This window comes from Oncorhynchus gorbuscha, linkage group LG15 (genome assembly GCF_021184085.1).
Source record: "Oncorhynchus gorbuscha isolate QuinsamMale2020 ecotype Even-year linkage group LG15, OgorEven_v1.0, whole genome shotgun sequence".
Lineage (NCBI taxonomy): Eukaryota > Metazoa > Chordata > Actinopteri > Salmoniformes > Salmonidae > Oncorhynchus > Oncorhynchus gorbuscha.
The window spans coordinates 85135232-85153223 of NC_060187.1; the positions used below are offsets into that span (position 1 = coordinate 85135232).

General features: G+C 47.4%; 1 protein-coding gene across 1 annotated transcript in view; it reads left to right on the forward strand.

Annotated features, from left to right (window-relative positions):
- Positions 1–5077: 5077 nt before the first annotated feature.
- Positions 5078–17992, forward strand: part of LOC123998325 (collagen alpha-1(VI) chain-like) — a 64115-nt gene continuing 51200 nt past the window's right edge. The window contains exons 1-5 of the mRNA XM_046303444.1: positions 5078–5234; positions 5723–5866; positions 9953–10082; positions 15338–15544; positions 17773–17929. Of these exons, the coding sequence (XP_046159400.1) occupies positions 5770–5866; positions 9953–10082; positions 15338–15544; positions 17773–17929 (591 nt within the window). The 5' untranslated portion in view covers positions 5078–5234; positions 5723–5769. The remainder of the gene's footprint in view (positions 5235–5722; positions 5867–9952; positions 10083–15337; positions 15545–17772; positions 17930–17992) is intronic.

The following is a 17992-nucleotide window of genomic DNA, read 5'->3' on the forward strand; positions in this document are numbered from 1 at the left end:
TGGCTCCCCTTCCCGTTCGGGTGGCGCTCGGCGGTCTTCGTCGCCGGCCTACTAGCTGCCACTGATTATTTTCGCCCCCTTCTTGTGTGTTTATTGATTACACCTGTTTTGAGTTTGTTGTAATTAGTTGGCCTTTATTAGTCAGCCGGCCCGCCCGTTTCGTTGTGCGGGATTGATTATTGTAACCCTGGTGTTTAATAAAGACGAACGTGTTGGTGTATGTTCGTATATAGTGCTGGACTGTTTTCGTTTCCCGTGTCTGGGGCATTTTGTTTTGAGCACCCAGTGTTTAGTTGGGTGGCCGTGTGTGCATTTAAAGAGCACTATATTGAACTTTCCTGCGCCCGACATCACACTAGACACCCAGTACCTTACAACAACCTTGCCAAACCTCACAACCTTGTCTTGCTTTTCTGTAACTTTCAGTGACAATTACTAACACCTTTGATCATTTTGCTGTTACCTATCCAGACCTAGCAGGACAGGTGAAATATAACTGCACCTCTCTGCTCTAGGACACCCCACTCCAAAACACACCTTCTGTGATCTCCATCCCATTTCTGACACCAGTGCAGAAGAAGTTGGGGCTCCCGAGTGGTGCAGTAGTCTAAGGCATTGCATCTCAGTGCTTGAGGCATCACTACAGACACCCTGGTTCAAATCCAGGCTGTATCACAACTGGCTGTGATTGGGAGTCCCATAGGGCAGCGCACAATTGGCTCAGCATCATCCGGGTTTGGCCGGTGTAGGCTGTCATTGTAAATAAGAACTTGTTCTTAACTGACTTGCCTAGTTAAATTAAAAAAGTTGTGATGCCAAGAGGTCTGACTCTGAAACCTTTTTCACTCAGCAGACATTTATCCTTGGGCAACACTTGTCAAGGTTTAAACTCAGTCCAGTTACCATGCTAACCCCACACTGGCATATAGTAGCCTAGGCCAGTGGTTCCCAGCTCCGGTCCTCCAGTATCCCCAACAGTACACAGTTTTATTGTAGCCCCGGACAAGCACACTTCAACTTGTCAACTAATCATCGGGCCCTCAATGAGTTGAATCAGGTATGTTTGTCTGGGCTACAACACGTGCTGTGGGGGTACTGGAGGACTGGAGTTGGGAACTGCTGGGCGAGGCTACAACTAGTTATATTTATGGCCTCATTTAGCTATAAAACTCACCACAGAACTGCAGCATACACAACCCTTTTTACATAAATATCTTTTATATTCAATTTTAGGCATGAATTGCCTCCCACGCCACTCTGCCTCTTGAACAATGAAATACATTCGTTTCCAGATCATTGGTTTTTGGTCTACACTCCCTGAATGTAATAGCTGAGTGAGTTAGGAATTGAGCTCAACCCTGCATCTTTTTAATAAACATGACAAGACTGATTTCTCAACATAAAAAAATGTACTGCCAGTGTACTTGTATTTGGCAACTCATGTTTAGATATCATAGATGTGACGGGCTAATGGTCTGATGAATACTTTGCGGTGGGCTTTCTTAGTTTGTTCAGACATGTGCGAGCATAGCCGCGGGATGTAGGAGTACTGAGGAGTTGGGAACTGCTGGGCTAGGCTAGCCCAGCTATGTAACGGATCTCGTCCTCCTCTTCTGAGGAGTTGGGAACTGCTGGGCTAGGAGTTGGGAACTGCTGGGCTAGGCTACCCCAGCTATGTAACGGATCTCGTCCTCCTCTTCTGAGGAGTTGGGAACTGCTGGGCTAGGCTACCCCAGCTATGTAACGGATCTCGTCCTCCTCTTCTGAGGAGTTGGGAACTGCTGGGCTAGGCTACCCCAGCTATGTAACGGATCTCGTCCTCCTCTTCTGAGGAGTTGGGAACTGCTGGGCTAGGCTACCCCAGCTATGTAACGGATCTCGTCCTCTTCTGAGGAGTAGCGAGAAGGATTGGAGGACCAATGCGCAGTGTGGTAAGTGTCCATAATGTTTAATCAAACACAACAGAACAAAACAATAAGCTCATCCTGACACGACCCTCCAGCATGACAATGCCACAAGCCATACTGCTCATTCTGTGCGTGATTTCCTGCAAGACAGGAATGACAGGAATGTCCAAGTGTGCATGTTGAAAATGTGACATGCTTTATATCTGTCAGGAATCCTCCCTCTCTGTGAAAATAATGTTCACCATTTGAGTTATCAGAATCTATAATCTAGAGTAAAACATGGCCCAGAGGCATCTAGTCTGATTGAAGACAGACTTCCCTTCTCTTTCTCTCTATCTCTTCATCCGTCCCACTCCCCTCGCTTCCCATTTCTGGTTCATGTCATAAATCATAGGGCCTGGCCCTGGGGAAGGGCCTCCTGTAGCTTTACGGGACCATGCTGCGTTCACTCAGCTCCCATTTATTCATTAAACACTCTGGCTCTATCCAGAGACAGCCCCTCACAGCATCCTCAGAGATAACCCTCACATCATCCTCAGAGACAGCATTTACAGCATCCTCAGAGACAGCCAGCCTCTCACAGCATCCTCAGAGACAGCCAGCCTCTCACAGCATCCTCAGAGACAGCCAACCACTCACAGCATCCTCAGAGACAGAGAGCCTCACAGCATCCTCGGAGACAGCCCTTACAGCATCCTTAGAGACAGACAGACCCCCACAGCATCCTCAGAGACAGCCCTTACAGCATCCTCAGAGACAGTCCTTACAGCATCCTCAGAGACAGACAGCCCCTCACAGCATCCTCAGAGACAGCCCTTACAGCATCCTCAGAGACAGCCTTTACAGCATCCTCAGAGACAGACAGACCCTCACAGCATCCTCAGAGACAGCCCTTACAGCATCCTCAGAGACAGACAGACCCTCACAGCATCCTCAGAGACAGCCCTTACAGCATCCTCAGAGACAGACAGACCCTCACAGCATCCTCAGAGACAGCCCTTACAGCATCCTCAGAGACAGCCCCTTACAGCATCCTCAGAGACAGACAGACCCCCACAGCATCCTCAGAGACAGCCCTTACAGCATCCTCAGAGACAGACAGACCCTCACAGCATCCTCAGAGACAGCCCTTACAGCATCCTCAGAGACAGCCCTTACAGCATCCTCAGAGACAGCCCCTTACAGCATCCTCAGAGACAGACAGACCCTCACAGCATCCTCAGAGACAGCCCCTCACAGCATCCTCAGAGACAGACAGACCCTCACAGCATCCTCAGAGACAGACAGACCCTCACAGCATCCTCAGAGACAGCCCCTTACAGCAGCCTCAGAGGCAGTACAGTACGTTCTGATGGCATGACGTGTGTACAGAAGTTTAAGGGCATCTAAATACACCTCTCTTGAAGTAACCCTCATTTTGACAGCGACACACTGTAGCCATGCTCTTCTTATCGAAACATTCCTCAACTTCAACCCTCTAAAGATGTTTTCATCTTTGCTTGCCATACAATTCTTTAACCACTAGAAGTCATGCTTATGTATGGACACTTTCCCATCATTTATCAGGTGCGTACACACAAAAAACACTAAACCTTGCGTGCGCCTGTTTTCCTCGAAGATTGGTATTTATCCATTTGGAACTTGATGGTAAAGTGATTTTCTTACATTTTTTGAACAATTTCTGTTTTTTACAGTATAAAACATCCAAATACAAACTAGAACATACAGACGCACACTAACATTGACTAAATCACCCCTGCCCAGACCCACCTGCTCACACCCCCATCTCCAGCATCTGTGTCACTCTCCGCCACATTGCCTCAAACGGCACCATTTTGTTTCTCTCCGTCGCCGCCCACGCGCTTTCAACATTTAGATAATAACGACCTTTCCATTGTGTTACTGCTGGAAGATTGGTTGATTTACAGTTTTTAAGTATATGTTTTTTTTTTCAAGATTATTGACAAGTAAAATTTTGTCCAATCTATGTTGTATCTCCACGCTCATGTGCCATGTCTTGAAATATTAAGACAGGAGGATTAAAAGTACATTTACATTGTAATACTTCTGACAGCCAACTTCCTAACTCCGCCCATAAATGTTGAACAAGAAAACCAGTGTGCAATTTACTTTGAGTGATTGTGGAAATCTTTGCCCCTGTCTACCATGTTGTTGTTCAGCCCACCATGCTGAACATTTACATCCATACATAGGAGCATGATGTTCTGTCAGTGGTGGCAGCCAGGTTGCATGCGGGATGCATGTATCTGCATGTTGGGCCTTCGCAGTTCCTGACTTCCATTATGTTAGCCTGAGGGCAAAACAGGCCCAGCTGAGACAAAGACCAGTCCATATCAGATTTGAATTGCATGCTGCAGGCACTTATCTGCATGTGAACTTATTCTTAATGGAGGCTGCTAACAATGGCCAGAACGGAGCCAATGGAATGGCATCAAACACCTGGAAACCATGGAAACCATGTGTTTGATACCATTCCACTGATTCCACTCCAGTCATTTCCACGAGCCCGAGCTCCCCAATTAAGGTGCCACCGAACTCCTGTGTTAGAGCAAGAGATTTCTGTTTTTCTCATGTCTGAGGAAATGAGAAATCTATTGTACATTAAAAAACAATTTACCAGGACACTTTGACATAGCTTTTAGCTTCAGTGTTGAATAAGAGTGAGATAGAAAAGGTAGCTGGGCGCTTGACTCGTCAATGTTTCCATCAAGGCCAAGTTTATTGCAATGAAAGGACTCCTTCAGGTCTGATCTGGGGAGAGCCAAATGCTATTTGAGATCCATTACATTGTTTAGATTGGACTTTGCAGACACTTGAATCTAACAACTTTAGCCAAGAACTGTGTTCTCATTCTTCGCACAGTCTTGTTCAGTTGACTGAGTCAGACCTCCATGTCATTCTGAGGTGAAGACTGTGAAACTGTTATAATGTGAGGAAGTGCATCCTGTAGAAACTTCTCTAAGAGGACATTGAACCTTCAGAGGGCCTTGAATCTTCACTACTGGCAAAAAATTTAGGCCACACACAGCGATACTTCATCCAAAGATTGCACTGTGTGCTATGTATTTGTGTAGCCTACTTTATGAAATCCCCTGTAATTGACTCTATCGGCCTCAGTAGAAGCTGCTGTAAGGTAGCAGTAAGGATTGTGTGGGGTGTAAACTGTATGAGATGGGAGGATACTTTGCAGGGGAGCCCCACCCTCTCCTGTTACACAGACTGCTAGCAGAGAGAGAAGCAAACACACCTGGACAACCCAAATCTGTGGGATATTCACATTTGCACATATATGCAAAAAAGAGAAAGGTAAGAAATGCCACTTTATTAAACACATACGTATTCTAAAGTGCTGAGAACCTACCACTGGTCACTTTAGAAGAGTTTGGAACAAATCCATTTGTCAGTTTAGAACCATGCCACTTGTCTTTAGAATGGTAAGGAAACCTCTCCGTTGTCAAGTGTGGATTCAATGGGATCTGAAGTTAAGTCATAAGCATTATACACAAAAGCATTTGGAAATACCAGTATTGGAAAATAATTTGTCAATACATGTTTTTTTAAACACTGTACTTTATTTTTGAAAAGCATTTACTCTTGTTGACTTATTGAAGGTAGGTAGTAGATACCGATGTTGACTGAGGAAAATTCTGATGCATTTATATTTGGATGATGATTACAAAGACCTACAACAGGATGTATGGAGGCTGGGTGTGAAGAGGGGTTTCAGGCTTTGACCACCCAAGCTGGATGTGCTTAAACATTCTCTTTTCATTGAATAATTTTCTTTGGCCTAGGTTCTCCTGAAGTCCCTTCTCCCCTGCGTCTCCAGGGGGCCTCTACCATGATGAAGCTGACCGGTGCTATTCTACTTCTCTCGTTGGTGACGCTAGTCCACGGTGCCTGCTCTCTCAATGGGAGGAACAGAGGAGACCTCTATGGTAGGCTATCAAGCTAAGCTTTAGCTGAGTAGCCTTGCTCTCCTGCCCACTCTTTTTTTACTTAGCAAGATGTTATGCCAATGCTTAACACAAGCATAAAACACAAGAATCCTTAATGTTGCCAAGTGAAAGGGTAGTACATGTTAATTTAGATGCACTTTAAAGGGCAACTCCATCACATTTCAACCTCCTTTTCATCATCTCCAGCACCGTACCATAGTCAACACATAGCCAACACGTTTTTGTATAATATTTTTTTGTTGTTGAAAACATCCTACATGATGACATCATCAAAAGTTTCAACATTTTAAAAACAGTGATTTTAGAACACTATGAGATTGGCGGTGACGTGCGGATCAAAGAAAAATAGCCTCCCTCTGGCTAGAAACTCGTTGAAGGTTTTGAAAATCACCGTTTAAAATAATAAATGTATCCTTCCTGTGATGTCAGAGAAGCACTTCTTTGGACTTCTTTCCTCTTATCTTGTTAAACCACAGATCATATAAATGTATCCTTCCTGTGATGTCAGAGAAGCACTTCTTTGGATGTCTTTCCTCTTATCTTGTTAAACCACAGATCATATAAATGTATCCTTCCTGTGATGTCAGAGAAGCACTTCTTTGGCTTTCTTTCCTCTTATCTTGTTAACCACAGATCATATAAATGCGCAATTTTCACATACAGTCAGTGCATTCGGAAAAGTATTCAGACCCCTTTATTTTTTCTCAATTTTGTTACAGCCTTATACTAAAATGTATTAAATTATTTTTTAACTCACCAATCTACACACAATACCTCATAATGACAAAGCAAAAACAGGTTTTTAGAAATGTTTGCAAATAAAAAATACTGAAATATCACACTTACATAAGTATTCAGACCCTTTACTCAGTACATTGTTGAAGCACCTTTCGCAGCAATTACAGCCTCAAGTCTTCTTGGTACGTCTCTACAAACTTTGCGCACCTGTATTTGGGGAGTTTCTCTCATTGTTCTCTGCAGATAATCTCAAGCTCTGTCAGGTTGGATGGGGAGCGTCGCTGCACAGCTATTTTCAGGACTCACCAGTGATGTTCGATCGGGTTCAAGTCCGGGCTCTGGCTGGGCCACTCAAGGACATACAGAGACTTGTCCCGAAGCTACTCTTGCATTGTCTTGGCTGTGTGCTTAGGGTCATTGTCCTGTTGGAAGGTGAACCTTCGCCCCAGTCTGTGGCCCTGAGCGCTCTGGAGCAGGTTTTCACCAAGGAGCTCTCTGTACTTTGCTCCGTTCATATTTTCCTCGATCCTGACGAGTCTCACAGTCCCTGAAACTGAAAAATATCCCCACAGTATGATGCTACCACCACCATGCTTCACCGTAGGGATGGTGCCAGGTTTCCTCCAGACGTGACGCTTGGTATTCAGGCCAAAGAGTTCAATCTTGGATTCATTAGACCAGAGAATCTTATTTCTCATGGTCTGAGAGTCTTTAGGTTCCTTTTGGCAAACTCCAAGTGGGCTGTCTGGCCACTCTACCATAAAGGCCTAATGGGTGGAGTGCTACAGAGTTGGTTGTCCTTCTGGAAGGTTCTCCCATCTCCACATAGGAAATCTGGAGCTCTTTCAGATTGACCATCGGGTTCATTGCCACCTCCCTGATCAAGGCCTTTCTCCCCATTTTTGCAAGTCTCATAGTAAAGGGTCTGAATACGTATGTAAATCAGGTATTTCAGTTTTTTATCTTTTATACATTTGCAAAAATGTCAAAAAACAGTTTTCACTTTGTACTGTGTGTAGATTGTTGTGAGAAAAAAATAATTGACTACATTTTAGAATAGGGCTGTAACGTAACAAAACCAAGGGGTCTGAATACTTTCTGAAGAGACCATTCTTCCGTGCTGGAGATGATATATGATTTTGGAAAGTGGCCAAATTGATTAACCAAACCCAAATGTGCTCAACCCCTGTAATAGAAAACAGAGGGAGGTCAGTAAATCTTGTTGTCAGTCAATATCCTCTGAGCAGTCGTTAGGAGGTTGCATGTAATCTCTCTACTGCATGTTGATATATGGAGTACCTGTGAAAAAAGACCTTTGACCTAAGATCTTTGGATTGAACCAGCCATTTTTCTACGTGTCTGTATAGGGCTAAAGCTTTGTTCACACTGCAGGCCTTAATGCTCAAATTTCTTTTCAAATCCATTCTGGAAAACTGACTTTCCAAACGCTGTGACCAAATTGGATTTGTGTTCAGAAAGCATTCTAGTTGTTATAGCAATGACCAGTGGTGTAAAGTCATTATGTAAAAAATACTTTAAAGTCCTACTTAAGTCGTTGTTTTTCTTCAGTATCTATATATTTTTTTGTTGACTACTTTTACTTTTACTCTACTACATTCCTAAAGGAAATATGTCAATTCTACTCCCATAAATTATCCCTGACACCCAAAAGTACTTATTACATTTCAAATGATCAGCCAGGACAGCAATATCCAATTTACGCACATACTGTATCAATATTATGCGTTGTCATCCCTACGGCCTCTGATCTGGTGGACTCACTTAACACAAATACTGCCTTTGTCATTTATGTCTGAGTGTTGCAGTGTGCCCCTGACTAGCCGTACATTTAAAAAAATACAGTTGTGCCGTCTGGTTTGCTTAATATAAGGAATTTGATGTATAGCATTTACTTTGTAATTTTATGACAATGAGTATGTTTTCCACCACTCTACATAAGTACATTTAAAACCAGATACTTTTAGACTTTTACTCAAGTAATATTTTACTGGGGGACTTTCACTTTTGTTTGAATCATTTTCTATCAAATATTCTGTAAAGAGATGTCATCCCATTTGAAAATGATCCTTGGCTGAGTTGGCTATATAGAAGCAGTTCTTCAGAAATGCTTGGGAATTGAGCTCACCAGTGGGAATTCCACATAATGTCTGTTCATGGATTTTTTTCATAGTTCCTTTCTTTTTGTAAATGACTAAAACAGAGTACATTTTCATCATATGTGTTGAAAACTGTCCTGAAGTTGAATTTAACCAGTCAGTTTAATGAAAAATAAGCCTGTTTCGGTACCCAGAAGAAAAATAAGCCTGTTTCGGTACCCAGAAGAAAAATAAGCCTGTTTCGGTATCCAGAAGAAAAATAAGCCTGTTTCGGTATCCAGAAGAAAAATAAGCCTGTTTCGGTACCCAGAAGAAAAATAAGCCTGTTTCGGTACCCAGAAGAAAAATAAGCCTGTTTCGGTATCCAGAAGAAAAATAAACCTGTTTCGGTATCCAGAAGAAAAATAAGCCTGTTTCGGTATCCAGAAGAAAAATAAGCCTGTTTCGGTATCCAGAAGAAAAATAAGCCTGTTTCGGTATCCAGAAGAAAAATAAGCCTGTTTCGGTACCCAGAAGAAAAATAAGCCTGTTTCGGTACCCAGAAGAAAAATAAGCCTGTTTCGGTACCCAGAAGAAAAATAAGCCTGTTTCGGTATCCAGAAGAAAAATAAGCCTGTTTCGGTATCCAGAAGAAAAATAAGCCTGTTTCGGTATCCAGAAGAAAAATAAGCCTGTTTCGGTATCCAGAAGAAAAATAAGCCTGTTTCGGTATCCAGAAGAAAAATAAGCCTGTTTCGGTATCCAGAAGAAAAATAAGCCTGTTTCGGTATCCAGAAGAAAAATAAGCCTGTTTCGGTATCCAGAAGAAAAATAAGCCTGTTTCGGTATCCAGAAGAAAAATAAGCCTGTTTCGGTATCCAGAAGAAAAATAAGCCTGTTTCGGTACCCAGAAGAAAAATAAGCCTGTTTCGGTACCCAGAAGAAAAATAAGCCTGTTTCGGTACCCAGAAGAAAAATAAGCCTGTTTCGGTACCCAGAAGAAAAATAAGCCTGTTTCGGTATCCAGAAGAAAAATAAGCCTGTTTCGGTATCCAGAAGAAAAATAAGCCTGTTTCGGTATCCAGAAGAAAAATAAGCCTGTTTCGGTATCCAGAAGAAAAATAAGAAAAAAAACTATATTGAACACAGTATCACCATTTAAAAAAATATTTTGTACATTTATTTTATGCCATGTCAAATCTAACATTATCCTCCCTTCCTGTTTCCCCAGACTGCCCAGCGGATGTGTACATTGTTCTGGACACCTCAGAGAGTGTGGCACTGAGGGCCAAGCCCTATGGCTCCTTTGTTGATCAGATCAAGCAGTTTGCCCTGGACTTTGTGGACCAGCTCAATACTAGGTGTGTATCACCTCCATACTGTCAGTTTCAGCTACATGACTGGTATTCATTAAGGAATTATGTGGTTAACAATGGGTGCTTTCAGGTCCCTTACTTCAATTCATGACATTTGGCAACTAAACGGTAATTAATGCTACGTAGTAATGATTATGGCGAGCTTGCCAAGAGAAATCAAGTGTCATGTTAGCGACAAGGCTTCTGGGAAACTCGTGCCTGACTCTTTATTTACCCCACAGACCAAAAACAATATCCATCCTCCTACAGAGGTTTCCATCGGAATACCTCCTGTTTCAGTTCTTAAACTCCCCTCTGTGATCATTATTCAAAAATACAGTCATATTGGACCAGTATTATTCACCACACACTCAGACCCACCCTGATAAGCGACATGCAGAATGACCATTGATAGCTGCTCTGGGCAGTAGTGTCCTCCTGACAATGTGTTGTTGATGATCATCTCAGGAGGTCTGCCTCACTACATGCAGTCTTATGAACACGGTTGTGTGTTGACCTCTGTGTGAACTGTGGTTCGGCAGTGATGAATTGGGGCTGAGAGGTAGTGTATGAGAGCAGCTTCTCTCCTTACATGGTGCTCAGGGTTGCGTTAATATGATGCTCTTGGAAAAGCACAAGCATACTGCTGTGGGCTAAAACAGAGTCACACAGAGTGTTTCTTGTTAGTCTTAAACAAATCTACCTTGAAACAAAAGTATACACCTCACACACATGGTTATGGGCTTAAAAAAAGAATAGACCTGTACCATGTCAGATATTATCAGGTATGAAGGTAAGACCCAGGTGCAGACACATCAAATGAACAATGGTTTAATAATCCAACAGGGCAGGCAATAGACAAGTCAAGGTAGGCAGGGGTCAGTAAACCAGAGGTGGGGCAACGGTACCGGACGGCAGGCAGGCTCAGGGTCAAGGTAGGCAGGGGTCAGTAAACCAGAGGTGGGGCAACGGTACCGGACGGCAGGCAGGCTCAGGGTCAAGGTAGGCAGGGGTCAGTAAACCAGAGGTGGGGAAACGGTACCGGACGGCAGACAGGCTCAGGGTCAAGGTAGGCAGGGGTCAGTAAACCAGAGGTGGAGAAACGGTACCGGACGGCAGGCAGGCTCAGGGTCAAGGTAGGCAGGGGTCAGTAAACCAGAGGTGGTGAAACGGTACCGGACGGCAGGCAGGCTCAGGGTCAAGGTAGGCAGGGGTCAGTAAACCAGAGGTGGAGAAACGGTACCGGACGGCAGGCAGGCTCAGGGTCAAGGTAGGCAGGGGTCAGTAAACCAGAGGTGGAGAAACGGTACCGGACGGCAGGCAGGCTCAGGGTCAAGGTAGGCAGGGGTCAGTAAACCAGAGGTGGTGAAACGGTACCGGACGGCAGGCAGGCTCAGGGTCAGGGTAGGCAGGGGTCAGTAAACCAGAGGTGGAGAAACGGTACCGGACGGCAAGCAGGCTCAGGGTCAGGGTCAGGGTAGGCAGGGGTCAGTAAACCAGAGGTGGGGAAACGGTACCGGACGGCAGGCAGGCAGGCTCAGGGTCAAGGTAGGCAGGGGTCAGTAAACCAGAGGTGGAGAAACGGTACCGGACGGCAAGCAGGCTCAGGGTCAGGGTAGGCAGGGGTCAGTAAACCAGAGGTGGGGAAACGGTACCGGACGGCAGGCAGGCTCAGGGTCAAGGTAGGCAGGGGTCAGTAAACCAGAGGTGGGGCAACGGTACCGGACGGCAGGCAGGCTCAGGGTCAGGGTAGGCAGGGGTCAGTAAACCAGAGGTGGTGAAACGGTACCGGACGGCAAGCAGGCTCAGGGTTAGGGTAGGCAGGGGTCAGTAAACCAGAGGTGGGGAAACGGTACCGGACGGCAAGCAGGCTCAGGGTCAGGGTAGGCAGGGGTCAGTAAACCAGAGGTGGAGAAACGGTACCGGACGGCAAGCAGGCTCAGGGTCAGGGTAGGCAGGGGTCAGTAAACCAGAGGTGGGGAAACGGTACCGGACGGCAAGCAGGCTCAGGGTCAGGGTAGGCAGGGGTCAGTAAACCAGAGGTGGAGAAACGGTACCGGACGGCAAGCAGGCTCAGGGTCAGGGTAGGCAGGGGTCAGTTAACCAGAGGTGGGGAAACAGTACCGGACGGCAGGCAGGCTCAGGGTCAAGGTAGGCAGGGGTCAGTAAACCAGAGGTGGGGCAACGGTACCGGACGGCAGGCAGGCTCAGGGTCAGGGTAGGCAGGGGTCAGTAAACCAGAGGTGTTGAAACGGTACCGGACGGCAGGCAGGCTCAGGGTCAAGGTAGGCAGGGGTCAGTAAACCAGAGGTGGGGCAACGGTACCGGACGGCAGGCAGGCTCAGGGTCAGGGTAGGCAGGGGTCAGTAAACCAGAGGTGGGGAAACGGTACCGGACGGCAGGCAGGCAGGCTCAGGGTCAAGGTAGGCAGGGGTCAGTAAACCAGAGGTGGGGCAACGGTACCGGACGGCAGGCAGGCTCAGGGTCAAGGTAGGCAGGGGTCAGTAAACCAGAGGTGGGGCAACGGTACCGGACGGCAGGCAGGCTCAGGGTCAGGGTAGGCAGGGGTCAGTAAACCAGAGGTGGGGCAACGGTACCGGACGGCAGGCAGGCTCAGGGTCAGGGTAGGCAGGGGTCAGTAAACCAGAGGTGGGGAAACGGTACCGGACGGCAGGCAGGCAGGCTCAGGGTCAAGGTAGGCAGGGGTCAGTAAACCAGAGGTGGGGCAACGGTACCGGACGGCAGGCAGGCTCAGGGTCAAGGTAGGCAGGGGTCAGTAAACCAGAGGTGGGGAAATGGTACCGGACAGCAGGCAGGCTCAGGGTCAGGGTAGGCAGGGGTCAGTAAACCAGAGGTGGAGAAACGGTACCGGACGGCAGGCAGGCTCAGGGTCAGGGTAGGCATGGGTCAATAATCCAGAGGTAGGGGAAAGGAACTGGTCAACAGGCAGGCTCAGGCAGAGTGGTCAGGCAGCCGGGTTCAAAGTCAGGACAGCCAAGGGTCAAAACCAGGAGGGGGAGAAAAATAGAGACTGGGAAAAGCAGGAGCTGAGAACAAAAACACTGGTTGACTTGACAAACTGGCAATACACAAACAGAGAACACAGGTATAAATACACAGGGGATAATGGGGGAGATGGGCGACACCTGGAGCGGGGTGGAGACAATCACAAAGACAGGTGAAACAGATCCGTGTGTGACAGATATAGAGTTCAAATGTATTACATTTTAAGTTTGCATCCCACTATTATACTTTATATACATCACAGAAAAATATAACAAAATCGTTTGACAAAAAAAAGAAACGTTTATTCATTATGAAATGATGACAAATATGAATAACATTCCATCCATGAGGCCACTAGAGGGCGATTTGGTCATTTGACTGAAGGAAAGCGGTCTACGGAGGCCAAGACAGCTCATCTTGTTGAACTACAAAACGCATTGGGCTTTTTGCTAAGACCAGTGGCATTTATACAGATGCTGCAACTTATCTATTATAGTCGTAATAGATTTGCTTTTGCCATCCCACTGTTCGGAAACAGTGCAACTATTACGGTTAAAATATTTGAGCTGTGTTTTCTGTGGCCCATACCGATACGTTTCATCACTGAATGCCTGTGTGTGTGTGTGCGTGTGTGCGTGTGTGCGTGTGTGTGTGTTACTCACTAACAAGCTCAGACAGGCAGCAAGTGTAATGAGTGACTGTGCGTGTTTGTTCAGTGCAGCCATTCCAAATCATTCGCCCAGAAAAGGTTTGTGGTTTACCTTTGGGGCACTGAGCTGCATTCCTGACTGAGAGAAAGGTTGATATGTCATCTCCATCTAACGAAGTCTCACCTTACAGCTAAGGAGTTGATGAATGAGCTGATGAATGACGTCTTCACGTGATAAGAAATACACATATAAGAGAACAACACTTTAGGTCATGCAGCACACAGTGAGCTTTGTCATGCAGCACACAGTGAGCTTTGTCATGCAGCACACAGTGAGCTTTGTCATGCAGGCACACAGTGAGCTTTGTCATGCAGCACACAGTGAGCTTTGTCATGCAGCACACAGTGAGCTTTGTCATGCAGCACACAGTGAGCTTTGTCATGCAAGCACACAGTGAGCTTTGTCATGCAGGCACACAGTGAGCTTTGTCATGCAGGCACACAGTGAGCTTTGTCATGCAGCACACAGTGAGCTTTGTCATGCAGCACACAGTGAGCTTTGTCATGCAGCACACAGTGAGCTTTGTCATGCAGGCACACAGTGAGCTTTGTCATGCAGGCACACAGTGAGCTTTGTCATGCAGGCACACAGTGAGCTTTGTCATGCAGGCACACAGTGAGCTTTGTCATGCAGGCACACAGTGAGCTTTGTCATGCAGCACACAGTGAGCTTTGTCATGCAGCACACAGTGAGCTTTGTCATGCAGCACACAGTGAGCTTTGTCATGCAGCACACAGTGAGCTTTGTCATGCAGGCACACAGTGAGCTTTGTCATGCAGCACACAGTGAGCTTTGTCATGCAGCACACAGTGAGCTTTGTCATGCAGGCACACAGTGAGCTTTGTCATGCAGGCACACAATGAGCTTTGTCATGCAGCACACAGTGAGCTTTGTCATTATCTGACTCTTATTGAATTGGGGCCCATGTTTTGGAGAAGCCCTGTGATTCAATACATTGTTGTACAATAAAATATCATCAGTTCAATGTCCAAGTATTTGCCAAAGATCATGGTGTATCCACTAATGTGTCTGACTCAGCACAACTTCTTTGCAAAACAGCCAAAATAGTATATATATTTTTGTGATGTGATTCATTAGTGATGTGATCCTACTGAAGTATGCAAAATGCTACTGGCCTAAAGTTCAAAGAGCTAAAGAACACCTAGTTATTGACAGCTCTTGGTTCTTGACACGGTTGGTTGAGTATTTATGTATCTTTCATTGACTTCATCAGAATAGCAACTGCCTGATGGTTTGACTGGGTATTGGAGAAAATAGCAGGAGGACGATGGGTGTAAATATGCTTGGGGCTTTTGACAAGACGGCAAACTTGTAATAGATTTGTTCTATCAGGTTTTAGTACCACTTTCTCCCCTCTGGGAATCAATACATCATTCCCATGAGCGAACTCCCTGCCTTCTAATCTGTAGACAGTAAATGAAATACTGCTGATTTAGGGGAATTGTCCCTGTAGTGCATGTAGATCAGAGGTAACTTGCTTGGTGTCACGCATTGTGTGACATAGCTCTGCCTGTACTCATCTAGATACTACAGCTGTGAGCGTAACCTGACGTGGAGTGTGGGAGTGCTGCACTACAGTGATGAGGTAAAGGTGATGAGGGAGCTGACCAGCACCAAGGAGGCCCAAGGAAGAGCTCAGCTGAAGAGAGCTATACAGGACATTCGCTACATCGGCAAGGGAACCCACACCGACTGTGCCATCTCCGTAGCAACTGGGCAGCTGATGACAGGGTGAGTCCATCGATTGTATAAGGGCTCAGGGCCAGATGCAGATGGTTTGATTATTTGATATTTATTAGTTTAAAAAAGGGTAGGCAAGAGAATGGTCGTGGACAGGCAAAAGTTCAAAACCAGATCAGAGTCCAGGAGGTACAGAGTGGCAGGCAGGCTCGAGGTCAGGGCAGGCAGATGGGACAGGCAGGCTCGAGGTCAGGGCAGGCAGACTGGACAGGCAGGCAGGCTCGAGGTCAGGGCAGGCAGACTGGACAGGCAGGCAAACTCGAGGTCAGGGCAGGCAGATGGGACAGGCAGGCAGGATCGAGGTCAGGGCAGGCAGACTGGACAGGCAGGCAGGCTCGAGGTCAGGGCAGGCAGACTGGACAGGCAGGCAGGCTCGAGGTCAGAGCAGGCAGACTGGACAGGCAGGCTCGAGGTCAGAGCAGGCAGACTGGACAGGCAGGCTCGAGGTCAGGGCAGGCAGACTGGACAGGCAGGCTCGAGGTCAGGGCAGGCAGACTGGACAGGCAGGCTCGAGGTCAGGGCAGGCAGACTGGACAGGCAGGCTCGAGGTCAGGGCAGGCAGACTGGACAGGCAGATGGGACAGGCAGGCTCGAGGTCAGGGCAGGCAGACGGGACAGGCAGGCTCGAGGTCAGGGCAGGCAGACGGGACAGGCAGGCTCGAGGTCAGGGAAGGCAGACGGGACAGGCAGGCTCGAGGTCAGGGAAGGCAGACGGGACAGGCAGGCTCGAGGTCAGGGCAGGCAGACTGGACAGGCAGATGGGACAGGCAGATGGGACAGGAAAATGGGACAGGCAGGCTCAAGGTCAGGGTAGGCAGACGGGACAGGCAGGCTCGAGGTCAGGGAAGGCAGACGGGACAGGCAGGCTCGAGGTCAGGGCAGGCAGACGGGACAGGCAGGCTCGAGGTCAGGGCAGGCAGACTGAACAGGCAGGCTCGAGGACAGGGCAGGCAGACTGGACAGGTAGGCTCGAGGTCAGGGCAGGCAGACTGGACAGGCAGGCTCGAGGTCAGGGCAGGCAGACTGGACAGACAGGTTCGAGGTCAGGGCAGGCAGATGGGACAGGCAGGCTTGAGGTCAGGGCAGGCAGACTGGACAGGCAGGCTCGAGGTCAGGGCAGGCAGATGGGACAGGCAGGCTCGAGGTCAGGGCAGGCAGACTGGACAGGCAGGCTCGAGGTCAGGGCAGGCAGATGGGACAGGCAGGTGGGACAGGCAGGTGGGACAGGCAGGTGGGACAGGCAGATGGGACAGGCAGATGGGACAGGCAGGTGGGACAGGTAGGACAGGCAGATGGGACAGGCAGGTGGGACAGGCAGATGGGACAGGCAGGTGGGGACGGAGTCCAGAAAACAGACATGGGGTCAAAACCGGGAGGACAAGCAAAAGCAGGAGCACAGGGAGAAACACGCTGGTTGACTTGGAAACATACAAGACAAACTGGCTCAGAGAGACAGGAAACACTGGGATAAATACACTGTGGAAAATAAGCGACACCTGAAGGGGGTAGAGACAATCACAAGGACAGGTAAAACAGATCAGGGCGTGGCAGATTGGTTGATTGAGTAGTTAGTATCAGTCAGTTATTAGTTAGTCAGTCTTGTCTGTCTGTCTGTCTGTCTGTCTGTCTGTCTGTCTGTCTGTCTGTCTGTCTGTCTGTCTGTCTGTCTGTCTGTCTGTCTGTCTGTCTGTCTGCCTCTGCCTGCCTGCCTGCCTGCCTGCCTGCCTGCCTGCCTGCCTGCCTGCCTGCCTGCCTGCCTGCCTGCCTGCCTGCCTGCCTGCCTGCCTGCCTGCCTGTCTGTCTGTCTGTCTGTCTGTCTGTCTGTCTGTCTGTCTGTCTGTCTGTCTGTCTGTCTGTATCCATCCCAAATGTGACGTGTGTGAGAGAGTGTCTTAAAACACATGCGTTTCTTCCCAATATACCGTGCATGATACTTTGATATTGTGCAATACGTTCCTCCTTCACTTCTATAGTGCCCTTAGGAAAATGCTTTGATATTTACACCTTGGAGCAGAGTTCAACGTTTTGTCAGGGGCAAGTTAAAAACACATTTCCTGCATCTTTGCAGGGGTAAACAGATAGACATTCAAACCTCTCCTAGGAGATGGAGTTCCTCCACAAAGCTTCTGACAAAATAAAGTCTGCTCCACAATTATACAGAAAGGATCCCGTTTGACTCACACGTTCTGCTTCGTTGTATCTCTTTCTTCAACCCACAGCTCTCCTCTCCATGGCAACAAGTACATGGTGGTGGTGACAGATGGCCACCCACTGGACGGCTATAAGGAGCCGTGTGGCGGGGTGGCATACACCGTGTCTGAGGCCAGAGCCATGAACATTAACATCTTCAGCGTGGCTATCACTCCACATCACCTGGTAATCAAGAGGGAATAGAGCTCTGGCTAGAAGGCCCAGGTTGTAGACAGAGAACTATGCCCT